Source organism: Pholcus phalangioides, unplaced genomic scaffold (genome assembly GCF_987345545.1).
Source record: "Pholcus phalangioides strain wild (caught in Gottingen) unplaced genomic scaffold, Ppha-v1.0 ptg000031l_1, whole genome shotgun sequence".
NCBI lineage: Eukaryota > Metazoa > Arthropoda > Arachnida > Araneae > Pholcidae > Pholcus > Pholcus phalangioides.
The window spans coordinates 8,838,094-8,865,794 of NW_028301621.1; the positions used below are offsets into that span (position 1 = coordinate 8,838,094).

The window sequence follows — 27,701 nt, forward strand, 5'->3', positions numbered from 1 at the left end:
AATCGCGAAAATCATTGTATTTATTATTAGAATATCTATTATAACAGGCATAGAGGACGTTAATCTATCTGTATCTGTATCTATTATAATCCAGTAGGTATAGAGGACACTAATTATTCAAGTCAAGTCAAGTCTATTAAAAAATCGCCATATCGATGCAGAGATGTCAATCCGCTGCGGCGATAAGTAGTCGCAAAAAACTGCTTTGACGCCTCTGAAAGTAATTTTCTATTCCTCATTTTATTTAAATTAGTAAAATCACGGGATTCGCATCATTCTGATGGGGAAGGGGGGGGTTACATCAATAAATCGAAACTGGGAAGAATGATTGAATATTGCTCTATGTTTAACCGTATATCAGGAGTGAGGGTCGAGTGTGGCCCGCCAAGAGGTTCTATCCGGCCCGCGAAATGGCTCCCGATATAAAAGTCGGCAGTACTTTTTCTGGTCCCTCACTACCTAGGTCAATTCCCATGTTAATACACTCTATTGGTCACTCAATCTTTTGATCATTCCCATGTTTACAGTTTAGGTTACTACAGTATTTTGGTAACACACCACATGCTTGAGAACTCTCTATGTCACTCTTTTGGCCACTCCCATGTTCACACACCCTGTAGGTAACTGTTTTGGTCACTCACATACTTGCACACTGTGTTGGTCACTCACATGCTTGCACACTGTTTTGGTCACTCACATGCTTGCACAAACTTTCTAGGTCACTGTTTTAAAAGATCACAGACATGGGGTCCCTCACTCTTTAGGTCAATCTTTTGGGAGATTCCGACCTCGTTCTTTTTATGCTATTTGTTCACTCACTGGACCCCCCCCCCCTCTCCCTGCTCTCTAGGCAGAGGCAGAGTCGAATTTATTGTTTAACAGTCAGTAGACAATACGGTACAAATTTTGCCACCCTTCTCCCATTCCACCAGTTTTCTTCACCAATCATCATTCCCCTAATTTTCCGCCCCCTTCAAACTTTCCGCCTTGGGCTATAACCTGCTAACCCCACGAACCACCTCTGGTTCGCGGACCATAGATAGAGAAACACTGAGTTATAGCGATTGTATGAAGCCTGCCACAATAACTGTCACCAGGCATATTGTGATAGTCGCACTATACATGTGTCTAGCACGGGTTTCTTAACCTTTTGGGTTCCCCCAGACCCCCTGCGCGGATGTGATGTAGGCTACCAAGTTTGCTCCCTCCCACCGGTAAATACACCTCTGGAGGAGCAGTTTAATGCAAGAATGGGGATGTTCACGAAATGCATGTGTGTGTGTTTTTTTCCAATGTACAGTCGACGCTCTTTATAATGACCCCATGTTATAGCCACTATTCCATTACAACGTCCGATAGGGTAAGTCCCAATTTTTTCATATAACGACTATCATATATGTTTTCCTTTCGATATAACGACCGTTTTCGATGGGATGAAGGGGGTCGTTATATCGAGCGTAGACCACTCATCATCAGTATGGTAATACAATGCTAGACTAGGGATCCATGAATCCCTCGGGGGAGGGGGGTCATTAGAGAGGCTTTAGGGAGTCCGTGAGTTTATATTATAAAATAATTAACATTGCTTTTTAACATTATTTCATACTGAATAAAAAATACTGAAAATAATGCGTTGCCTCTTCATTTTATTGGCACAGGGGTCAGTGGCCCACATCGCATCCACGCAGGGGGTCTGGGAGAACCCAAGATGTTGAGAGTCCCTATGCTAGACACATGTATAATGCGACTATCACAATATGCCTGGCGACAGTTAGTGTGGCAGGTTTCGTACAATCGCTATAACTCAGCGTTTCTCGATCTATGGTCCGTGGACTAGAGGTGGTCTGTGAAAATGGGTATAGGTCAGTGGTTCTCAAACTGTGTGTGGCCACCTCTGGCTCCCTTGCCCATTTCATGGTTCATCTGTGGCTCTCCAGAATAGTTTGGGATATATTTTCCCACATATAAAAAGAACCACTTCACGCATAAATAGCCACACAAATCAATATCTCCAGCTCGCCGCGTAACCCCTGGAAGATGTTGGCGACGTACATTTTGAGAAACACTGGGATAGGTGGTCCGTAAGCGGACTTGAAAATTCAATTCTAAGAGAAAAATATTCAATTGTATGCACCTAATCTTAATTATGCTCACTTTGAATAAAAAATTAGACCCATATGCTACTACTTGAATGTATAAATGCACCTCGTAGGCTACACTAAGGGTACTCAGCTTTGGGTGGGGGGGGGGGGCATATCATTTATTTGAAAACGTGTCGCGGACATTTAAGTGCTCTGGAACTGAGCCATGGGTCACTTAATTGTTCTGTAAATATGTCGCGGGTCACTTGAGTGATCTGGAAATGTGTAACTTAGCTTATTTTTTTTATATAATGTTAGGTCACAGGCCACATCGGATGATTTCAAGGGATATGGGTAACAGGCTACCTGCCCCAAAAAATACGGGACGATCCAATGAACATGTAGGATCCCTATGTGGGGGGGGGGGGCAGGATTGAGACACTCGAAGTTAAATCAATCGGACCAGACCAGAATAGCATATAGAGCCGATTCACATCCAATTAGGACGACTGTTGGCATACGAATTGGCCAGGAAGGCCTATGAAGAAGGAAAGAAAAAGAATAATGAGATTGATAATTTTTCTCTCTTCTTTTTATTCTTCAAAAACAACAGACAGGCCAAACAAAATTATGCCAGAGAGTTAATGCCACCACAACCACACAATCAATTTTTTTTAAACTATGAATTTTTTCTCAACTCATAGTGCGCGAAGTGTAATGAATGAATAATTATACCGTTGTATAGGCCTGTTGCTCTCTGCGGCGAGATATTTTAACGGGAAGATCAGCTTGCATTCGCGCCTCGAAGTTGGGAACCACAGAAAACCAACTTCAGCCGATCACCACTGCGGCAATGGTGGGGTTTGGATGCGAGTCCGTCACTATGACCACTCAACCATGACAGTGGCAACGCTTACCCGTTGCTCCCCGGAGCAGTTTGACAATGGATCTCTTCGAAAAACCTTTGTCAGCCGCCACTCCGCTGAACCCCTGACAAAGTTTGGTGGCGTACAGTTTGAGAACCCCTGCTTTATACCAAGGATGGACAATTTTCTTCTGTAACCATGTCCCAGAAGATCATTTTCAATGCTTGTGCCACTCTATAAATTTCAGCACATATGCCATTGTGACCCGTTTTTTTGAACAGAACAATTATTTATCTTTCAGTTCAATTGAGCCGTACTCTTTTTTTTCCGTGAACATTTTTTTCAAGTAAGTTTTTTTCGGTGAGAATTTTTTCAAAATCATAAATTTGATTATCGCAACGCAAATCGTATACGTATCGATAAAAGTTCATCTTACGTATACCCTGTTGGGAAAACTTTGCAAAATCTAGAGGCTCATAAACTGCTGGTCACCCTCCCAATAAACTTTGTGAGGGGGATGAGCTATTTTGAAACTTCATGGATATACGATGCATGTCTCCCGCATGTGGAAGACCTGGAGTACGGTATGCACGGGCCGTCCAGAAACCCTGATTTTCACCCTTAAATGTTTCTTTGGCGTTGGCGAATCTACTTTGGTTTTTTTTTTTTAATATGAGAGAAAAACCGAAACAAAAACACATTGAATAAGAAATTATCAAATTTTTTGTTAAGAAGGCCTACCATATATACTCTGCCGCTAGATTTATCCCGTTGCCGAGATGTCTTCCAGCCAAGCTACGTGGTCGATCCAGTCAACTGCATGGATAATTGGGAATCTACCGTATATATAGTGCAGTTCCCAACCTGGGCCTCACGGCAATTCCAGGATGAATGAATGAATAATTAAATTCAGTAAATCAGTAAAAAAAAGGATGGTAATGGGGTTCCCCCTACATGGATTGATTCCTGCTTCCCCACCTTGAGAAAATCCTGCGTACGCCTATGGCTGGGACAATAGGCTGAAATCTTTTTTCCGGGTCTACAGGTCGAAATTTTTAATGGACAGTTTTACAGTCCATTTTTATATGAAAAAAACAACAACAAAAAATGATGAGATTCGCCTTGGGCCTTCATCTGAAGCCCTATTGATACACCCTCCATCTCATCTTCGTGTATACTATGTCAAGACCAAGAAATGTTGCACGACTTGTTACAAGTTTCCCATCCGAGATGGATTATAAAAAAAAATCGGTTATTTGGTCAACGGGAAGTTGCGAAACACCGAATTGTTGCAGAATTGTTCTGCGATTGTTGCAGACTACGTGTTGTGCGACTTTGTACATGAGTGTGGACGTACCTTAACAAATAAGATGCAAAATTTATTCGAATTCTTAATTAAGAAAAATATTCAATCTCAAGCAAACTTTTAATGAAAAAGTTACAGAAAGATAACTTTATAACTTTGAAGCCAGAATTACGTCAAGCATTGAAACAAACAAAAATTTTCAGAACAATAGACAGGATTTATGCTTCATCTCTACTAAAAGTAGAAGCAAATGTGTTACATAGTGTTGAAGATGTCGTCTAAAGCTATGTGTGCATATTAAATTTTGTTGTCCAGTTTATTACAGATATCAACCGACTAGGTCTACATTACAGCTATCCTGGCGTGAATAGGCCCCCAGATTACAGAGTGAAATTATGCTTGTAAACAAAATCAGTAAGTGAAATTCTGATATGACTTAAATTTATGCACAATTTTATTTTTATGTATTGTTCCGTATAATTTCTCACAAATCCTTGAAAGAAGCAGAGAGGAACAATTTTCAGGACGTCACAGATTTATTTTACAAGAAAGCAGCTATTTATACGACAAATACAATTCTCATATTAAGCATAAAAAGTAAGTCCAACCACCCACCCTCTCTATTCCTCTCATCATTTTTAAAGATACGGGGAATTTTAGAGAAAAGTCTATACCAAAGCGACATAAGATCTTTAATACAGCTTTGGCTTCACCTTTTTCTTTATTGCTCTCCCAGTCACGTTGTTGCTGGTGCTTATTTTTTCCGTCTCATTTCATCTTAAAATCGACATTCTTAATCAATAATTCCTATTAAATTAATCAAAAGGCTTTTGTCTGGGTTAAATTAATTTGTTTTCATGTCTATACATCACTTACTTTGAGTTTATTATTTTTCTTATCGTTATCTCTATTTCATCATGTTCGAAAATCGAATTCTTGCCTCTTCCTATGATGGCGAGAGAAGCTCATTTGATTAGACAGCCACCGTTGCATCAAATTTTAACATTAAGTGGGCATGCTTAATCTTAAGCCGCTCTGAGCCAGATATAGCTTGATGTCGGATTTGCTACGTTGAACTATACAGACAAATGTACGTCATTTTTACGTAGAATGACATCTGTAAACAACGTCGGCATGGCGACGTCAAATGGTATCAAAATCTCTACGTCATTCTATATCGATGTGCTACTGCGGAAGTTTTTCCATATACTCCTTAGTTTGCACTAGTTGAAAATCGGAAGGCCAACTTCATTAAAAAAGATATGACATTTTGAAGGGAAGATTAATTTTTTATAATTGTCACTTAAAGGGTGAATACTTTTCAGCCAAAGATTAAACTTTGATTTCGATCACCTTCACTGGAATCAGCGATCAAGAATTTTTAGAAGTTTCCTGGTAGATGCTTATAGTTTTGATGATACGTTTAACGTTAGCAACATATCTAAAGAACCAATAAAGTTGACTATCATGTGCAAAGGTTTCTTTGTTGCGCTTCAATAATACTGCTTCAACCATGTTGAAATATATAATGAAAATATGTGTTACATTGGCCGATATTTGTAATGAAATGAATGCTTTGCCCTTTCTCCTCGTAAAGAAACAATGCACAGACTGCTCACATCGAAATGGGGGTGTACAATCAGCTGGCGTCCAAATGGCATGCATCCAAATGTCATGTACCCAGAATTTCTAGGGGGGCCTCGGATAAATCACTTTGCAATGAGGCCCAGTGCTCTCAAGACGACTCTGGGAGCAGAACAACATTCTTGTGAGATCTATGGTTTGTATATAGTAGTAAAAAATATATATCACAACCCTCATTAAGCCATTTTATTCCAACTCCTCGAAATGGCTGAAAAAAAAGATGATCTCGGCTTAAACACGAAAAGCTTAGCAAAAAAAATCAGGTTTTTTTATTTCTTTGTATGATACGTTTTAGAAAAATGAGTCAGCCTACTGCATTCTGCTGAACATTTTATAGCATTTGAAGTTGAACTGTAACAAATTTAGCTATCCCATTTTTCACATGAAAGAGTTTGTATGGCCCCCTTATTTGCATCTTGGTTTTTTGGGATATAGTTGTCAGTTGGTTAGTGTTATGAAAACCCTGAGTAACAATGTGATCACATTAAGCAGCATGCACATATACAATATCTTAGTTTTAAGTTTTTTCCCCATTGACTATATATTTTTTTAGTGCTTATTTGAAGCATTTTTACTGCCATTTTGTCTGCTCATTTTTGCTATTTTTTGTGTTTCAACTTCTGGCCTCTGGAAATTATATATGTGATCATGTCTATTAAAATATGTTTTATGGAGCTCAATACTGAAATTGTAATTATACTAATTTCTTTCCTTTTACAGTCACCATCAGTAAAGACCGTTGTTTTGAAAAACCGGAAGAACGATATAGATACTTAAAAAATGTGAGCACTTTTTTTCAAATTGATCAAAATAAAAGATTTCTTTTATCTCCCCCCCCCCCCCCCATCATATTAAAGGTCTGTCTGCTCTCTACGGAGATACTTTTTTTAAAATTAGGTCACTTCTCAAGGAAACAGTTATTTCCCGGATATTTTTGCTGAGGTGAACCCGGAAAGAAAAGTCACCACGTCTCCATGGGGACTCAAACCCAAGCCCTCTTGCATACCGGGCAAGCATGCTACCATACACCACTGGAGACATGACCCTGCCTTCCTTATTTCATGCACTGTGGCGTGAGGCGCTGAAGTAGAGGCATTAGTAGCCTCTCTTAACTTCAGGAAATGGCCCCCGGGTGGGACGGTTTAGAGTGAGATAGATGGCTTTTTTCTGAGCCCGAGATATCAAGGAAACAGTTATTTTCCAGATATCTTTGCTGAGGTGAACTCGGAAAGAAAAGTCACAGTAGATGGTAGCATGCTTGCTCAGTATGCAAGAGGGCCTGGGTTCAAGTCCCGGCAGAGACATGGTGACTTTTCTTTCAGAGTCCACCTCAGCAAAAATATCTAGAAAATAACTGTTTCCTTGATATCTCGGGCTGAGAAAAAAGCCATCTATCTCACTCTAAACCGTCCCACCTGGGGGCCATTTCCTGAAGTTAAGAGGAGCTACTAATGCCTTTACTTCAGCGAGTTCACCTCTGGGTTGGTGTTTGTATCTGCTTCGTGGGATGCAGAGGGCTCTCACTGGCTTGGATCCTGCGGGTATTTGGCCTAACAATAACTTACCCATCTCGAATATCTGTTTTCTTCTAAATTTACCCTGCTTTTAAGAGCTGAAAACTTTTCAATAATGATTTGCCAAGGTAGATTTTGGTTCCGACTATTGTTGGGATCCAGCTGTACAGCAAATTGGGTCCGAATGAACTGTCTTCCCTGTTCATAGAAATTTGTTGAATTGGGGTATATTCAACACCACACTGTCATTAATACCTCAACATCGTATTGAAAATTTACTCAATTAATGCTATTCAGAGAAGATGAATTTATACTCAGGAAATTACACTCAAAGATTTTGCCTTATTGTTGCCATATTGTTGGGATGTAATTAAACTCCTTAAATTGATGCCACAACAGAAACTTTCCCTTTCATACTATAGTCCTCTTCCGACTGGCATTATCTTCCATCCTGGGTATTGTTTCATAATTGCATTGTACATCCTAAATGTTTAATGTAATTGAAAAGGGGGGAAAAGCCACCCAACAACATCATCATGTACATTTGCATGTTTGGCGCATGAAAATTTTAAAATAAAGATCCCATTCTTAAAAAATGCTTTTATATCTTAGTTAAAAAAAATTCATGATTTCTTCATGCTGTAGTATATCCTATATTGGCTTGGTGTACATTTAATTATACTTTTTTGTCAGTGAATTTTATGGATAGTCTCGCTTATGACAAAATTACAATACATTTTGATTTTTATGTGTCCTTTAGACATCAAGTGACCTGGAAATTCTAGAAATTGGACTGAGCTGTATAAAATTGAGTGGCAATAGGTAAATTAAAAAAATATACAAACAAAATTTTGTTTTTATTTGACTTCAATGACAATGAATTTTTTTTTCAATATGAGAGAAAAACCGAAACAAATACACATTGAATAAGAAATTATCAAATTTATTGTTAAGAAGGCTTACCATATATACTCTGCCGCTAGATTTATCCCGTTGCCGAGATGTCTTCCAGCTAAGCTACGTGGCCGAGCCAGTGAGAAAAAATAGGTAGGTGATATGAAAATATGCATTCTTAATGATTAACAAGATTTGTTTTAATTAATAAGCAGTCAGTTTTAATAAAAAAAATTAATTCAAATCGAAAAAATTTGATTTCTTTTAAATCATGATTTTTTCATACCCTGATTAATGTTAGTTTTTTTTCCACATGGGTTCAAATAAAAATTATACCTTCATATTTGGATTCAATATGCATCATCTGGGAAAATTTCGGGAATTGCGATCTTACGAGACATCACTAAATTTAGTAAAAAAAACTCAGTAAATTCAGTTTATTGCCTCAAATGCCATTTGCTAATTGAAATTGCTGAAGAGTGGGAGAAATGAAAGACTGCTACAAATTGCAGTGAAAAAAAATTTATTTCACAGGGAAAAATATTCAAATGATCTGATGAAGTATTTGAAATAGGGTAAAATGCAGGGCATCGCCTATTGTCATTGAAACCATTGTCAAAAGTAGGTACGATCACGATTGCAAAAAAAAGAACCTGAAAAACATTTGAGATGAAAATTTAATTTCATAAAAATAATATAATTTACATATAAAAATGCTGTGTATTCATGACCTTAGTAAATATTACATATTTAATATTTATTGTATAAAAAAAATTGGAACCAAAATTAAAGGATTGTCCGTAATACAAAACACAAGTGATCCATCAAATTGTTTCAGACATTTTACTGGTCCTTGGATTCAGAAAGGTTGAGGAAATGCTGCTGTATGTGATAAAAAGAATTGTGCTATATTGTATCCTTCTCAAATGTTCACTTTGTAAACCATTAATTATAAACAAATTAAGGGTGCTTTCAAATTTTCACCACTTAAATTGCAACTCGTGAACTTAGGATTTAATGTTTTCTCACCATTGTACCTAATTTGTTTTATTTCTCACTGAGTCTTAATAGGCATATGCCTTGCTTTAAATTTAAATTATTTGCCAATTCATTACCCTTTTCTCTCCTACAGTCACATAGGCGGAGATTGACTTGGAAGTCTGGGGGGGGGGGCACGATGAGATGATGATATCAATTCATCTATACATATATACATTAGATCAGTCGACTCTACGTTTGACTCTCCGCCCATGTACAGCCATCTTCCCTAACTTTCCTCAGGCGGAATCATTTCAGCATAGATTGGGTTATAGACGAGGGTGATACAACTTTTTTTTTAATTCATTATCACAAATTTGATAAAATGGTGGTTATGCATATAATTATTTGGCTATGATGGCTTTATACTAAAATATAAATTTCACTACATTTAATCAGTATTACTGGCTTTGACCAACTATATGTTTTCAGGCGTTTCGTATTTAAGCAAGAATGAAGAGCAAGACCTGATACATAAAGTAATGCAGAATGATTTGCTTGATGAAAAGCAGGAAGCCCTAAAATTGGTGAGGGATGAAATATTTTATCTATAAATGGTCACAATTTTCTCTACAATATTCATTTACGATGAATATTGATTTTTTTATTGATTGTATTTTTTAACATATTTCTCTGTGTTTTCATTTTTTTTTATTTTCTTCACCCCCAAACCCAATTATTTCAGTATTTATATTGATCTGAGTTTAAGTTTCTTCGTATAATTTTTTTTTGTTCCATAAATTGTAATTGTTGTAAGCCACTGTTTATATATGCTCTTATACAGGGTCAAAATTAGGCTTTTCGTGATTATGAGACAAATGCTTGAAAATTTAACCTTTTAGAAATTTGAATTTTTTTTTCAAAGCGGTAACTGGCACAAACTTTTATTTTTCTTATTTAAAACAAGACCGAGATAGCTGTGTTACGTCTATTTTCGATCAAGTTATTGAAGTATGAAATTACTTTAACAAAAACTGTCACTCATTTGGGCAGGTTTGCCTCCCCACACCCGGAATCCATTTTAAAGATTTTTTGATGTAAAAAAGATGCTCTTAGTATTATGCTAACCTGTAATACTATTGTTTCTATTATTGTTTTGCTAAAACTTAAGTTTTTCTTATAGTCAAAATCATTTTCCTCTTTGTTTGGACATGTTTGTGTGTGTATATGGGAATTTTGCTTTATTTTTTTCTTCCATTTTTTTTAGATGGGGATAGATGGAAATATTGGAGCAAGAAAAATTATCGAATGTATAACCGCATCGAAACAACTAGTCGTAATGCACAATGCTAATCTTGATGTATTTCACCTGCTGAAAATGTTTAATGGAGAACTGCCTCAAGTAATATTTGATATTCATTTCAATGAGTTATTAATTTAATTAACCAAATTTAGGTTATTAGTTTTATTCACCTTTTATCATTAATTTTCTTTGTGATGGTGCATATTTTTGTTTGGTCTTTCTCTGATTATTATTCCTCATTATTCTTTTGAGTGTATACACACATTTCATTTTGATCTTTGAAATAATTATTTTTCTATTAACATTCCTTTGGTTCAAGGGGGCCATTCAACTATTGCATGAGCAGGGATGCAACAAACTGTGGTAAAATTGTTCTCTTGCTACATGGTGTGCCATGGCACGGAATCCCTGAAGATATGCTGCTATATCGCATCAAATACCGGGAATTTACAAAATGGGCACACGTAAAAATTTTGTTCACCCAAGGGATGAGTTTTTTCCAAGGCAAGGAGAAAAAGTGCAGAAGGCAAAACCTATGTACAAGTTTTATCCCCTTCCCACCATCAGTGCCGTCTTAACGCATGACCCCACCTAGGCCTTACAAAAATGAGATCTGGTTGAAATTTTTGAGAATTTGCCAGGTTGGGCCTCAGCAAAATCACTTGGAATGGGGGGCCCACGATGCTCTTAAGGTGGCCCTGCTCACCATCTATAATCACGCTGTCTTCTGACCTAAAGCAGAGTTTTCCTAGGAGTAGAGTTTCTGCGCTGTGAGCAACGTGAAACTGCTGATTGGTCAGAAAACTTGAATTTCAGGTTTTTAAAATATATACTTATTTTAAATATATCTGTAAAAAGTTAAGCCAAAATAACCGTCTAAGGTGATTCTGGCACCTACAAACAAAGGCGATTCGAGGAAAAAAATCTCTACCCATGCGCGATCTATTTTTGGCATTCTTGTCCGCGTTTTTCTTTGTTGACAAAGTTTTTTTGGCTGTCCATCTCAGATTTAGCACTCCTAATAGACTGGTGCCTCAGTCCCACGGTTCAAGAGCCACCCCAGCATTGGTGGAGATACACATTTTTTTTTTCATGGAACCATTATTATATTCCAAAATTTTTTGCTATAGAAGAGGGAATAATATTTTGGTGGTCAAGCAGCAAAAAATTCTTGCTGCCTAGGCTTTCAGTATGCATGTTTGAAAAAAAAAGTCAAATAATTGATATTGTCGTTTCAGCAGTGCATGTTTTCGCAGAGACAGATACTTCAGAAAAAAATTTAAATGAACTTTGCAAAGGAAATTTAGCTAAAATTATCCATTCTAATAATTTTTGACAACATTTTCAGCATTTTAGGGAAAAATTACCTTTATATATTGCAGATAGTTCGTTTTTAGTCCTGCTCCATTTTCCAAATTTCTGCTCCAAAAATAAAAGTTTGGTGTTCCAAAATGTATGAGTGGTACTTGCATCCCTGCATCAGCACCCATGGGGGGGGGGAAGGGGTGTTGTACATTGGATGACAAGGCAGGGAGAGCAGTTAGAATGATGATTACATAAGCAATAGGGGGCAAAATTATCCTATTTCTACTGGTACTGGCAATTGGGTAGAGGGACCACAGAACTTCACTTGTCCTGGAGCCCCATGATGCTGATAAGTTTTACAGACATGGTTATAGCAAGATCTGTGTTAGACAGAGAAATGAAGGTTATGTCTTGGGATGACAGATTTTAGGGAGACGGGGTTGTTTTCCTTCGAAAGGCACACTTTTTGATCGAAAGTTTGGGGGGGCAGAGTAAATCTTCCAGAGAATTTCAAGTTACTAACTTTCAAAAAGCATCTTAAATTAACAAATTGATTAAAACAATGTATGAAAGTACCATTTTTTCTTCAATATTTAGTTTTGTTTCACAAAAATATTTTAGTTTATGTTTCAAACAGCAAGAGGACTTCATAAAAGTGGAGCGCATACTTTTGAACCATGTCTCCATTTCGACCGATAAATTTATCGCTGACCTCTACATGGGCTGACCATATGTCCCAGTTTTTGCCAGTAAATGTGTTGTCCTAAAAGCACTTTCCGGAATGCTTGTTTTGATTTTAATTAGGGGATATTGACTTCCAAAGATATTCAATTTTTTTAATATCATATAAATATTTACTTTGTTTTTTTATGTACTTAGTTTTTATGCAAGATGCAAGTGTAGCGTGGTGTATGGTCCTATATTTTCGTATGCAGGGTGATTAAGAAAGACTCATCAGATTTCAAAATGATTCTACACTTGAAATCGACCATTCACAAAAATTGTTCATAAAACGTAGACAGTTTCCCCATATATTCACATATTACTTAAAATAATGTATAAAGGTCTGTTTTTAATTTTTAAGTATACAATTTTCAAATCTGGTAATTCTCTCTAAGTCACCCTGTAAAAGTGCTAACTTGATATCGTCTGCCACATGCCAGATGAATGTACAAATTTTTCTTTTTTTATCAGCTGTTTGAATACCTTGTTTTGCTGTCTAAGTTGTGCCTGAAATGTGAATCCCTATTGAAATACTCCCACGTTACAAGACATTTTAGAAAAATAATTTCCATAGAGTAACATGGGTAAAGTAAACATTCAAACGTCATTTCCCACGTTCTTTTTTTGCAAAGATATTGCACATTCATGATTCTGGCATGACAGAGCTGATATATTGATTATTGTAGAATTTGATAAAATTACATTGTGTGATACATGGTAGTTGGCTCAGCTGAATAAAGGTATTCTTTAGTTTTGACGTATTTTGAAATAAAAATAAATTTCTTATTTGAAAGTTTTTATTTTGGAGAAATCTCTCACAACCTCCCCAGTTCATTGACTGCCCTATACCACTACATACTTCCCTGGGGGTCAGCAAAATCTCATCGATAGGGCCCAGTACCACTAGGTGGCTTTTTCCCAGCTTGATTAATTTTTGCTGACAATGGGGTCAAAAATAGCCAAATTTATTCTGATTTAATACTTGAATGCCCCCAAGACATCATGATGATACCATTTGTTTTCATTTATTGATTTTTTTCTTTAATTTTCAGGACTACAAGGTTTACAAGATTTTGGTGAAAGAACTGCTGCCAAATTTCATAGACACCAAATGCGTGGGTGAATCCATTTATGAGATAAAGGTTTGCTATTATGTATAATAGTTATATTCATACAATCACAAATTTTCATTATCACACTACTTCACCATGGTGAATGAAAAAAAATATACAAAATACATATTAAACTGAAAATATTTGAATATTAACCCTTTCTGGTTCACCCAAAAAATTCCCTTTTCAAACACTGAAAATAACGATAAATAAAATGAAAATTTGTTTAGGGATTACTTTGAATATTTTTATCAACACTAGATAACAGCACCACACAAGCCGATCCCATACTTTTGGCCTGTGTTTATTTTTTTTAAACCCATATTTTTTTAAAGAAATGGTTTCTTCTTTTTTTTAGATATAAATTGAAAAAAAAATGTTTTGTTGGCTGTACATCAATCTCTTTATTCTATAGTAGTTTTAACTTTTTACATTGAAAGCTTGCCTAAAATCGAGTCACGAATTCAAAGTGTGAGCAAATTGGGCTCACTGAATCAGAAGAGCATAGAGCCTAGGTTCCAGGGATGGAAAAATCTCATGTTTCACGAGAGGAGGCTGGGGTACAGCTGTGGTTTCTTTTTCTGTTTTATTTTCTTTCAGTGGGGTTATCAACTAAGGAATTGTGGGAGAGTTCTTCTGAAGGTCAAGAGTAATTTTATCAATTGATTAATTTTATCTTTGATTTTCACTAGAGCAGTTTTTTTTTCTCCCGCTTTCATAATACAGAGTTTCATTGGCTTTAAGTTTTGTATATTTCTAACATGATATGATATTGTATAGTTATTAATGTTAATTAATTATTTTGTAAATGGCTTGGAGAGGCCTGAGCATTTCTGAAGCACAAACTGCTACACAAATTGCCTTTTGATAATGAATTTGAGTATGCAGAGGACAATGAAGAATACGTTGCTGATCCGAGTGCAGATTCAGATTCACACGTCACTGATATCAGATTGAGATATCACAAAATGCTGACTGAGAGAGACATTATTAAAGATGCCACTGTATTCTAATTTACCTGGATCCCGGGACCCAGGTTATTGGTAAAATCTGGGTCTTTTTGATTAAAAGTGGGCCCCCTCTTGAAAAAAATAAAGTATGCCCTCCCATCATTTACTGGTATTCCTGTGAATCAAATAAATAATTCATTTCTAAAAACATCAAAACATCTTCAATCCAAAGGTTCATTGAAAAAAAAAAGATTAATTTACCAGCTTATGACTAGGTTCTTTTACTTCCATTGTATACTAGTAGAGAAAGCTTGCGAAAAAACCCATTAACACTGAGAGTTTAACATAACATAATTTATTTGTCCCCAGTCAGTTACGATAAAAACTATACAAATTTAATTACATATTTTACAATATTTGAAAGAAAATACAAAGAGAGAAAGAATTATATTTGAATGGACACAGTAGAACAGTTAAAAACACATACATAATAAATCTAAAACAAATATAATTAAATTAGGCACATTTATATATTAATGAATCAATAATTTATGAATTCTCTTCTGGCTGTGGATTTTTCATTTCCGAAAACCTTAGCTCTTTCAATATCTTCTAATTAAATTTAAAGCAAATGAGATGCTGATGTTTGTTCATATAAATCCTTGCGAAGCGATTTCCTGGTAGAATGATTTTCTTTTCCCCTCCCCGATAGTCCACAACTCTAACCTACCACCCTATAACTGCAATATATTTTTCACACCTAAATATGGGAGCTATGGCAGAGCATTATTGTGTTGGTGAAATTTAAGAGAGTGATTGAGTGTGTGTGTCCAGCATTTGAGGTGTTTTGTATTGGATTTGTGTGTGAAACTTGATGTATACATTAGGGTGGAACGAAAAAGGTTGTTTTTTCACTTTTTTTAGAAATTGATGTTGCCTTAGTATTCAAAAGATGTCTTTCAAGGTTTTAAGAAGTTATACTAAAATCTAGGAAAATATTTTAATATCTTGAGGTTCCTCACGGACCCTAAAGACTTTTCTAAGTGCACATTATAAAAATCTTTTTAAACGAAGTTGACGATATTTAAAAAGCATTCGCTAAAAAAAGAAAAACACTTAATTTAAAAGTTATTCAGTAAATGAGGCAAAAAACTGAATATATATATATAATATATATATATATATATAAATAAAGGGGTGGGGACAAAACTATAACCATGTTCCAAATTAAAAAACAAAAAAAAAACATAGTTTGATTATATACGTGTCAGGAGAATGTCTCTATTGCTTCCTCTGTTATCACACTGTTATTACATTTCACTTTTTTGCAAAATAGTCTTTTTTTTTTTTCAAATGATGGAAGAGTACTCCATGATTTTCTTCTGGCTTGAATGAAGCCTTCACGACTCTCGGTTGTTGATACGGCAAGAGATGCTTCGGTTACGAGTCATACGCACCGTTCAACTGCTTGTGTGTGACACGGAAAATTCTGTACAGATGGAAAAGCAGGTTCAGATCATTTTTATGGGTCCATTTTCTGATTTTTTATAATAGGTGGTTCAGTCACTCGCACTTGATCCCATTCAATTAGTTCCGAATAGTGCTTAGCAGAAAAGTTTATTTTCGGAACATGGAATATGTGTACGGATTTCTGCTTTTCTGATAATCCCTCATTTCTAATTATCAGAATTCTCTTGATTCCCAGTGTTTTGTAAATGAGATTCCCATCTGAGAGTAATGAGAATATATTCTCTGGGTGGACGTAGAAGTTTTTTTCTCCCATCGCCCCCAACACAATCTAACCCATAGGATCCCATGTTATACCCTCCAGACCAACCATGGCCCCCGCTCTGTCCCCATCCATGTTATACCCGTAGCTTCTACCACCCCCCTCCCCGCCTGAAACATTCCATCGCCCCCAACACAATCTAATCTATAGGATCCCATGTTATACCCGTAGCTTCTACCGCCCCCCTGGAACATTCCATCACCCTCCAAGAGTTAACGCCTGCATTGGGAATCACTGATCTAGATGCTTCACAAGATGCCTTAGAGGTAACTCATTAAAGTGAAAAAGACAAATAAGCCATTGCAAAAGATGACCTATTTTTTTTTCTCTATTAATTTGATAACACCATTTTTATAACCAGTATTGGTATCCTATGGTTTTATAACCCGTCGCATCCGATTGCCATTAATTCCTTCGTATAAATCTTGCTTCAAAAAGTCTAGGATTGAGGACTTTATATCCCTTGCTCTACTGCTTCTTGGAGTTGTTGTTCAAAAGCAAATGAAGTACTTTTTTCGGCACCGATTGATGGACCAGCTTCAGTACCAGCAGATGGCAAAATTCTGGCATTCATTCATTCAGTACCAGCAGATGGAAATGCTAACTTCAACGGTAAACTGTGTTTTGGCTCATATAGATCACTTTCCTCAGAATCGTTGGATATAGATGAGTTTTCAGTGGTTGATGAACTAGTTTCCGCCATTTCTTCTTGAGATGACTTCAAACGGGATACCGTTTTCATTTTCCTTTGTTCATTGTTTTTCAATTTCTTCGTTGTTAGGACATTTACTCAACCAATGGTCATCTTGCGTGTACTTTGATCTTGCAAGAAATCTCGTTCTAAATTTGGGACCTTTACCAACTTGTCCTACTTAGTCTTCAAAATCACATTTGCATGCTGTAATGTCGAACAATTTCCGTGCTTCGTACTGAAAAGATTTCATGTTCAACTTGAAAGTGTGAGAATCTTTCCTTGCTTTCATATTTTTTTTAACATCGCCATAGGTGGGCGAGACCCGAGAATTCCAATCTAGGATTTCCTAAAATGTCACAACAATAAAAGCTTCTGGTCATCATTTTGACTTCTATACACCTTCTCAGTTAAGGGGTAAGATTGCAAATGAATACTGAAAAAACAAGGGAAAAACATCGAGGTCACTGAATGAATCACTTGTTCAAGGGAATAGGAAAGCCTCCTCCGCGGTGTCATGTTATAGAATTCCACACGTGCATAAAACTTCAGGGGCGATGAGGAACCTCAAGAAGTTTAAATTTTGGGGAAAAAAATTAGGAATGGCATTTCCTCACATAAAGGCATATTTTAAATTCTATATTTTTCGAAATATTTTTTTTTCGTTCCACCCTAGTATACATGTCTGTGTGATCATCGTAGCAAAAGAGTTTTTTTTTCAAAGAGGGGATAGCCAACTCGAAGTTGAAAAATGTAAGAAAATTGTATTTAGTTGATTACCACTACTACTAAACCACACATGCACCTCATCCATATTCTTCTACGGAACTTTTAATGAATTGATACACGCTGGAATGTGCCTGTATGTGTAGTGAACCTGACATGAAGTTTAGTGTATTGCTGCCATCTGTCATAACTTTTTCTAACTGAGTGAAGTGTAATGATTTAAGAGTTTACCATTGTAGGCCTGTTGCTCTCTGTGGCGAGATTTTTTAATGGGGAGATCGGCTCACATTTGCGCCATAAAGTTGATTACCACTGCACAATTGCGGGTTCCTAACCTGGATTTTTGCCAAAGGCAAAATTTGAGGAAGACATGGGCCCTCCCTCCCCCAAGAAAAAAAATTAAAAATATTTTTCCATATTTTTATAGAAAATTGAAATATTTAGAAACCATTCTTATACTTACTATCTGTTAATTTAAAATTATTTTTGAGTGTAGTGACTCGAAATTTCTGTGCAAGAAATCCTTGTTTCCCTCTAGAGGACGATTCTGCATACACACTCTTAATTTTCACGATGCGAAGTGGTGATGACAAAACTGTGGATATTCAAGGTTGAGTTTTTCTTACAAAATCTGTCCCCCCCCCCCCAACGGTCCCACAAATTTTATTACAATTTGAATGGATGTTCCAATCCTTTATGATTTTTCAAAGAAAAAAAAATCTCATTATTGCAATCTTGTAGGAGCCAAGCAAATTTGTGCTGTATAGATGCTGTGTTTAATCCGTAAGGGAAAAACTCTCCAAAATTGGAAAATTTGGTATACAGCCCTTCATTCAGGGATGCAACTAGATATCGTCATCTTATTCTTCAACGACCATGGTTATATCAATACAATACAGTAAAATGCTTTATTTGTACTTCAAAGTGGCAAAACTACTTTTTAAGGTCGCATGATCGTGATAGACGGTAGAAAGAGAGGGGAAAAAGAGAAGTCAGAGGGGTTCTTTCTTTTTATTTTTTTCTTCGTGGAATTACGAAAGAACCAAATTTTTATGCGTCCTTCTCTGAAATTCAAGGTATTTGATGTGCTGTAGTGCATCAGCGGCACCCCTTCCTTTGACAGACATTTAAATAGAAGAAAATGTAAATATAAATATCTCAAATCTAAGTAATATAAATATCTCAAATCTAAGTAATACAAATATCTCATAGAAAAGATTTATCCTTTTTCATTTATTCATATGATAATCAAGAAGCTCATATACCAAGAATTTTTTTTGGGGGTGGGGGGGGGGTAGAGTAGCAGGCTTCCTTGTGGTGCATATTGGGTAATGCTAAATCTGCTACGGGGATCAGATTCTAGTGTTTTTTAATCACAGGCAAAAGTTTTTCTTTTGCCTTTTACATGCTCTTCAGCAATGCTCGCTTCACCGCACTTTTAGAAGCTCCTGTGACTTAGTGAGCCCTCTTCAGGCATACACACAAAATTAAAATGGTAAGTGCAATCTTTACAAAATTATACCTGCATATTCCTCTAAGCCTGAATAGACTGCCTACAATTTTTTTTTTTTTAATTTCCAAATTTAAAGGGTAGCGTGCCAGAAAGGGTTAACCAAGCTGAAAGACTATAAATAAAATATAGAACTAAACACTGATCTGTCGTTTAAAGATGACTGATAGGAATAGTGCATGTTAAATTCTATCAGACAAGAAGTGTAGACATGTCTAATTGCAGTCACTGATTAGTGTGTATTGTTTTTTACAAATGAATGTATTATGAAAATTATGATAAATTTGAATTCATTGGAAGTTTGTTTTCTGCAGTTTTACTGAATTCAATGGTGAATGTGTGTGTGTGGGGGGGGGGGGGGGGGGGGGACACAAAAAACTCATATCAATGAAGAAATATGTTTCTAAATGAAGAAAAAAATATTCACCAGAAAACAAAAATAATTCCGGAAACCTGAAAAGGGGGACAAAAGGGCAAATTTTCTGATATCTCTGGCTGAGAAAAAAGCCATCTATATCTCTCTAAACCGTCCCACCCGGGGGCCATTTCCTGAAGTTAAGAGAGGCTACTAATGCCTCTACTTCAGCGCCTCACGACACAGTGCGTGAAATTAGGAAGGCAGATTCATGTGTCTCCAGTGGTGTAGATGGTAGCATGCTTGCCCGGTATGCAAGAGGGCCTGGGTTCGAGTCCCGGCGGAGACGTGATGACTTTTCTTTCCGAGCTCACCTCAGCATAATATCCGGAAAGTAACTGTTTCCTTGATTATCAGTCTTGTCTCTCTTCGCATGTATCAAGAAACAAAACCAACAGTACCATTTGCATTTAACATCCTGGACCATAGTTATGTTCAGTTAATTAAGTAATTAATTGACAATTTATCATATTTACCAATGCAAGCTTGGAATTAAACAAAAAATCTTACCAGAATATGATAAATTCTTGGTTTATGACCAAAAATTAACAAATTAGAGTTTCGAAAAAAATTGTTTGCCTGATTTTACTGTCCACTAACGAGAATGTCTGCTAATGGGGAGGGAAATACATTGAAGCTCTATTCCCAGGGCCATCATTTCAACTTTTTCCAGGTGGGGCGGGGGGGGGGGGGCAAAGCACATGTACTCTGTATGTATGTATATATATACAGTAAAACCTCAATAAGTCGTCACCTCAAGTTATTGAAAAATTATGACGACTTAAGCGGAGTGTCAGTTTTAATGTGCAATGTTGTGGAAATATTAATAAAATTTATAAATTGCGAAAGAAAAAATATTAGCTATTTTTTACCTCTTTTATCTCTTATTACTTAAATTATTGTGGTAAAATATACTGTACACTTTGATTTATACTTGCATAATTTTTAATTTAGACTAACAGAGCAACTGTTAGAATAGGTAGCTTTTCTTCATAATAGAAACTCTCTATTGCACATTAATTTTACATATACGTCAAATTTAATTTTAGTGTTTGAATTCTTCATCAGTAGTTCATGATGCAACTAGAAAGTAATCTCGAATACTTTTGACTTGGTGGAGGGGCCCTGGGCAGGGAAAAGTAAACAGAAGACCTCAACTTGGGAAAGAACGTCTAATTTTTTTCAACAAAGATATTTTGTTTAAATTTCAAGCCCTAAATTAGTAGAGCTCATGTAGCAATGACATCTAGCTCGAACAGTCCCCCGACGTTCCAAAAACCTTATTCGTCAATGAACTTCCCCAGCTTAACTTTCACTACTTAAACTGTTCCATTTGGGTATATAGGATTTTATGGTGACTTTTAAGCATATGACAATGCTGTTAACAAGCTCTTTTTTTCATGGGAGCCATAAAAATAGTCTGTTCCTCTTTCTCAAACTTTTTCATAGTGACGACTTAACCGAAATTAGCGACGAGTAAACAAGGGTTTAATAACATTGTTGTCTATGAGAGCTGGAAGGGCCTGAAGAAAAATGATGACTTAACCGGAGTGACGACTTATTGGGGTGACGACTTAACAAGGTTTTACTGTATATACCATTTTTAGTGTGCCCCTGCCCCCCGTAAATGACGGACTTGTCTATTCCACTGGACCAGGGATCAGAAAAGCATCTATTAGAGGAAGAGGTTCTATGGTGTAATGCTAATTAGAGATGTAAAACTCTCTAGAATAATCTTTCGGAGAATATTCTCGAATATTCTCTGGTAGGACTACTATTATAAATAACTTGAATATTTTTATAAGTTCTTGATGAGAATATTCTCCTGTTATTTATAATACAGTTACATATATATAGTATACCTTGAGAATATTCTCTGGAAGGACTACTTTTGTGTTACTGGGGAATATTCTTATAGAAAATGATAAGAATTATTCTGAAGTTATTAATAATAGTCCTTCCAGAGAATATTCTTCAGTTACCGAAATCTTTCCAGAGAGTATTATCAAGAATATATGTAATAACATCTATTATAATAATCTCAATAAGTAACTTGAGAATAATAATTATTTTTGATAAGAATATTCTTTAGTAATTTATGATAGTAGTCCTTTAAGAGAAATATTTTGTCAAGAATATTCTCCGTCCCCATCTCTCTTCCCATCAAGAAGATGGGAATATTGAAGTTTGTAGACCACAATAAAGAGTAAAAACAGAAAGTGAGAAGCTTTTTGAATGGATAGAAGAGGTGTTGCGAAGCACTGGAATGAAGCTAGTACAACTGAGACATGCTGTGAATGAGAGACCAGCTTGGAGAGCCATGATCCATAGTCACCAAGAGTCAAAATCGACTCGATGGTTCCTAACAACAACAGACCACAATATTAAAGTTTGAAAGCAAGAAAATTAAACCAACAGGGCTGAATTGCACAACTTTTAAAGAAATGTGAGTGATACAGAATTTAAGTGTATGTGCATTGAAGAAAACAACAGTTGTGTATCTTAGAATGAAAGTGGTTGTATAAGAATAGCTTCCTTTATAAATCAACTTTGATTTAATTTCTTTTGTTGTGAACTTATTTCTGAAAATTTATCTAATTTTAAAATAATTTTTTAGGTTTTAATCTAAAGTTTTCTAAAATCTTTATAATTGAACTTTTAAAACCTCTCATCATGACCTGGAGAATATTCTCAAACTAAAAGTTGTCATTGGGAGGTGATTATACCAAAAACTGTGTTGTAAATATTTCAGGCAATGAAAACTGATTTATATTTCACAATATAAACAAAATTAGTAAAAAAATTTAAATTATTTAAAAGAAAAATTAATATTCTCGATTATTCTCCAATTTTTACATCCAGGGGAATATTCTCAGAATATTCTCACCTCACATCTCTAATGCTAATTGCTGTGATGAGCACATCTGGCACTGCAGTCCACCTGCATATAAACTGGAATCACACAATCTGAAAGCATTGCTGCTTTCACCTCTCTCTTCTTCAGGCCACCATATTCACGCTGGTCATGCTTATGATGTTGATCTCAATTCTTGATTTTATGTATTTAATTAATAGACCCTAATGTTTAATTGTTGAATGTTTAAGTATTAATCGGTTAATAAATAGTTGTTAACCCTATAAGTCTGTACTTCAATAATGAGTCATATACGCAACCACCAGAATTCCACTATATTGGTGTCACGTAAAATCTGTAATTTTCTATTTTTCTTTCTGTCCATTGATTTCCTTGTTGAAATTCACAGACATTCAAAGTCTTAGTTTTTTTAATATTTTGTAACGTTAGAGATTGGTTTGATTATTAAACTTTTGTTTGTGTGAAACCAAATTTTGTTTCTGTGCTGTAAATTGACTTTAGTCTTTAAAAGTTTATTTGTTATTTATGTTAGCTTTGTATATTTTTCTCGTAGAATCTTTGCACACGTCAGCAAACAGTTTTGTACCTTTTATTTAAAGCTGTACGACAGTTCAGATGTCCATTATCAGGTATGACTTCTGTTTGTTTTTCTTTTCCTCTGTAATAAGCTCCAAAACCCTCAGTAGTAATATTATATATATTTTTTACATAATAGAACAAGTACCAAAGTACATGACAGATGAGACAAAAATGCACAAAAAATATTTAAAAAAATGGACATACATACACCCACATTGAAACCTTCATGGGACTTGTCCTTCCAGAAAAGGTTAATAATCTATATATATAAAATTGATTTTCTGTGTGTGTGTGTGTGTTGTAGAATATGTGAGTGCCAAACAAGCATTCATCATATGCAAAGATGATCAGGCGAAGAAAAAAGGTATATTTATGCAATTATATAATACTTCATTCTCTTCTGTATCAAATTAGAATCATTTTTCAATTGATCCTTACTGCTTTTGTTATTTTTAAAAGTATTGTATATAATTCAAGTAATATATATGTATTTTTAATTTGTTCTTTTCACCTTTTCTTCCTGCGCAAAAAGGTGTTGATAGCTAAAATATCAATCCAAACAACCCGATAAGTACATTAGTTTGTGTCCCATGGATGATATAGCCTTCTCATTATTTCAAAGCTTCAACACATTAGAATTGTTATGCTCTAACTCCCATAGTGTATGACAGCGGTTCTCAACCTTTTTGACTCGCGGAGCCCTTTTAAGTAAAAAAATTCTATGGCAGAGCCCTGTAGGCCAGTTTTTTAATTATTCATCAAAGTTACTGTTTTGTTTTTACTACTTGAAAATATTTATAATTATTATTTTTTAATTTACTGTTTTTTTTTTCATTTTCCTTGAGCAGCCACGGAGCCCCTGGAGAGTGCAGAAGGAGCCCCAAGGGCTCCGTGGAGCACCGGTTGAGAACCGCGGGTGTATGATATCACCTCCAGGGATCGACAGAACGTATCGTATCGGGGGAACAGTAATAGCTACAGATACAATATAGGATCCTGTGGGTTGATGTAGAATATAATATTACATGGGTTAAATCAAGAAAATGGTGATAAGAAATTTATTTTTCTGAGAAGGTGAATAGTAGAAGAGAAAAGTCTGCCACTACAGAAAATTTATCAATCTAACATTTCTAATCAGCATTTTCCTCTGAAATCACTATCTTCTGGTGAATATCCATACAAATACAAATACAACGCCACAACAGGCAAACTGCCCAACGAGGTGGCTGACTTAAGAACATCATGGATCCCCGAGCCCCTACCTACTACTGCTACACCACACATGCACCCCCCCCCCCCCGCGGAACCCCCCAACGAATCGGTACATGCGGGAATGTGCGTGTACGTGTAGTGCAACCTGACGTGAAGTTTGTTTCTGTGTAATGCTTGTTATGTGTAGCGCTGTCATCTGCCCCCAGTTTTACTAACTATGAGTGAAGTGTTATGGTTGAATGATTTACCGTTGTAGGACTGTTGCTCTCTGTGGCGAGACTTTTTAACGGGGAGATCGGCTCGCATTTGCGCCTTGAAGTTGGGAACCACAGAACCATACATTGGCTTGCATCCCATTTTGCCATAAAAAACGAATACCATTTTCTGATGCTGCTTGAACAGAGCATCGGAAATACTTTAACTATCCTCAGTGTACTCTGTAATTGGAACTTTTCTTGAAGTCAAAATTTGTGGGTAAGAGTAAAAAAAAAATAATTTACCCTCTCAGTAACTGCGATGTAGCTCTATGTTAGCAAATGCGTTTTACCATGTTTAGTCATGCCAAAATTATTCCACTTCCAATCAATGCAGACAATGTATGCAGTGTTCAAGCGTCAGTATAAATTTTTGTCATTTAAAGATGTTAAAGTTCAATAACTCAAATGTTTTTCATGGGCCTCTGCACATTTGAGTAAACAAAATTTGACTAAACATTCTTGTTTCCCTCCGACCCCATGTAAATGTTATTTGAAATAAAAATTAATATATTTTTTTGAAGTTGATTGATTCATTTAAATTTTTTTATTTTTCTCAACAGCCACTGAACTTCATGATGGAATAACGGTTGAACCATATTATGATTTCAACAAGAAACAAAATCCATCATTATATGATGACACGTAAGCAATGCATTTTCATTATGGATATCAAAATTTGGTGATTATTGACTAGATTTAGAAAGGTTGGGGGGGGGGAAATCAAAGGATTCACCTAACCTGGACACGTAATTACGATCCCTACTCTCTTAGTAACACAGGAAGCATTAGCACATCGGTGATTGGTTACTGCGAGCCAAAAAGCCAGCAAGACATCATGAGAGGCAGAGTTTTGGATGAAACTGAATTCCATTCACGAAAACTGGAAGCATTTTTTATTGAATCAGGAAATGATAGCTGTTATTATTGCCTTCTCGATGTACATGAACCGCATTTCATTAAATCAGAAACAAAAATGGAAAAATTTTTTTGCAAATCAGTAAATGACAGCAAAGATGGAAAAAAAAATTGGATGAGTTTTAGATCGAATCGAACACACAACCTTTGGTACATGAGTCTCACTCATACTATACCCATTACTCCAGCGATGGATGTCGGATTCAAGCACAATTAAATGTATCTATTATTAAACGTCGCCAGCAAAAATTTCACAGTGAGTGACATAATGGTTCATCACTCATTTCAGCCAATCACGATGCGCTGAATTTCTACAATGTAGGGATTGTTTATAAGCAACCTGGACAGTAATCTTGAGAAGGTGGAAAAGTTAAGGATAAAAAGTGCTAAACAAGATACTTTTTTTTTACTTCAAAACATAGTGCAAAAAGACTTTATTATATATGGAATTTCATATTGTTAAAGGAAGGAGGTGTATCTTTTAAGTTTATCCCTCCTGACGTAAATCTTATTTAGTGTCCTTATGCCAACATATTTTGGTGAAAAAAATTAAGTGAGCACAGGTGCGGTAGAAGTACTTTAAACCCTGTGTGTACTCAGTGTGAGCTTCCTGGTGGAGATTTAATTTTTTCAATTAACTCTGGGTTTACTTGGCCCTATGTTACAAAATACTAATAATGGCTAAAGTATTCCCAGCATTGACGCAACTGGGTCATTGTAATGCTATGAAGCTGAGTTGTACCAGAACTCAATTCTGGTACAACTCTTCTTGACTGAATTTCCCAACTATAATTTTAATTAAGAACTTATTTTAATCTCTCGGCCAGCTTTAATTATTCTATTTTTGTTAGAACATTTAAGTTATTCATTGTGTGCTTTATATTTTTCTCTCAGGTCATCGGCAAATCAGGAGGGTGAACCTGATGTTGAATTACACACCAGCAAGAAACGAAAACTTTGAAAACCGAAGATAATAATAGGGATGACGTGAAAAAATGACATTCGTTCAGACCGCTTCCTGTCGTTCTAGCACTAAGCTCTAGGAGTATAGAATAAGGCTATCTAAGAGCATCATATTCCCCTTCAGGCAAAGTGATTTTTGTGAGTGCTACCTGGCTAGAAATACCTGTGCCTACTAGTTTATGTACTCTAGAGAAAATTTTAGCAAGATCATGGAGTGCCCACGTGAGACTCCATACCTCAACACTTTACACAGTTTTTAAAATTCCCCTGATCGCATTATAACTGTTGCAGTAGAAATTGCTAAACCTTCTGTGTAAAAAATGCTGAAATATATATATTTTTTCGATTTCATGCAGATAATAGTGCTTCCCTCCACCTCCAACTCAAAGAATATAAAAAATCCAGAAAGATAAATACTGTCTTTTTTTCTATTATTTTACTGTACTCATATTCCTATACTACTCTGAAGGGAAATAAACTATATATTTTGAACTCTGTCTCTTCTTTTTCTGTTATCAGAATGAGAACAAAAGCTGGTTCCACCCACTGGCGGTTAATCTTTTGTTGTTCTCACAGTGACGAAACTCTTCTGCAGTGGATGCCTACTCACAATCACACCTTTAAATTATAACTGACTAGGCTAGGCAGACACCCCAATAATTCCAGAGAGCAATTCGTACCTCGAACCACAGAAAACAAACTTCTGCCAACCACCACTGTGCCACCGGTAAAGGTTGTATTCAGGTCCTTGGTGCGAGTCCATTTTATGACCACATGATCGCACAGCGTCTTCTGGACCTGGCTATAGACGCCACATAGTGGAATAGGAAAAGAGGTCTGGTGAGATGAATTACATATTTTTATAGTGATAACATATAATTGGGAAAATGAATTAAAACTCAAGCTTCTCTGAAAAACAGTACATTTTTATAAAGGAAAAAACTTGGGATGAGAAAATGTCTTGGGGGGGGGGGAATATGAGTCATATGGTCACCCATATTCTTTGTTGGAACCAAAAGTTAAAATTATTTTCCAAACACTTGAGAATCATTATGACCACATGTTTGTTGGTTATTATTTTCTATAAAATTCA

General features: G+C 35.9%; 1 protein-coding gene and 1 non-coding gene across 3 annotated transcripts; both read left to right on the top strand.

Moving 5' to 3' along the window:
* On the top strand, positions 1 to 27,100 carry LOC149067100 (poly(A)-specific ribonuclease PARN-like). 2 transcript variants are annotated; one of them, XM_089252966.1, is made up of 11 exons: positions 1 to 220; positions 4,569 to 4,667; positions 6,618 to 6,679; positions 8,172 to 8,233; positions 8,395 to 8,458; positions 9,776 to 9,870; positions 10,551 to 10,685; positions 13,667 to 13,756; positions 23,236 to 23,311; positions 25,291 to 25,372; positions 26,540 to 27,100. In XM_089252966.1, the coding sequence occupies exons 6-11, from the start codon at positions 9,826 to 9,828 to the stop codon at positions 26,604 to 26,606; spliced, it is 495 nt and encodes a 164-aa protein (XP_089109092.1). In that variant the 5' UTR covers positions 1 to 220; positions 4,569 to 4,667; positions 6,618 to 6,679; positions 8,172 to 8,233; positions 8,395 to 8,458; positions 9,776 to 9,825; the 3' UTR covers positions 26,607 to 27,100. The 2 variants fall into 2 exon arrangements, with proteins under 2 accessions (XP_089109092.1, XP_089109093.1); XM_089252967.1 differs by lacking the exons at positions 6,618 to 6,679; positions 8,395 to 8,458 and having other exon boundaries at positions 132 to 220.
* TRNAT-GGU (transfer RNA threonine (anticodon GGU)) lies at positions 20,023 to 20,096 on the top strand. The gene has a single exon. It is a non-coding gene; the product is annotated as a tRNA-Thr (tRNA).
* Positions 27,101 to 27,701: the final 601 nt, after the last annotated feature.

Bases quoted from the DNA above. Each gene is read 5' to 3' on its own strand.
- LOC149067100 (XM_089252966.1), top strand. From the start codon at position 9,826: ATGCAGAATGATTTGCTTGATGAAAAGCAGGAAGCCCTAAAATTG. The intron at 10,686-13,666 runs GTAATATTTGAT...TTTAATTTTCAG, and splicing joins TTAATGGAGAACTGCCTCAA to GACTACAAGGTTTACAAGAT. The intron at 23,312-25,290 runs GTATGACTTCTG...TTTTCTCAACAG, and splicing joins GTTCAGATGTCCATTATCAG to CCACTGAACTTCATGATGGA.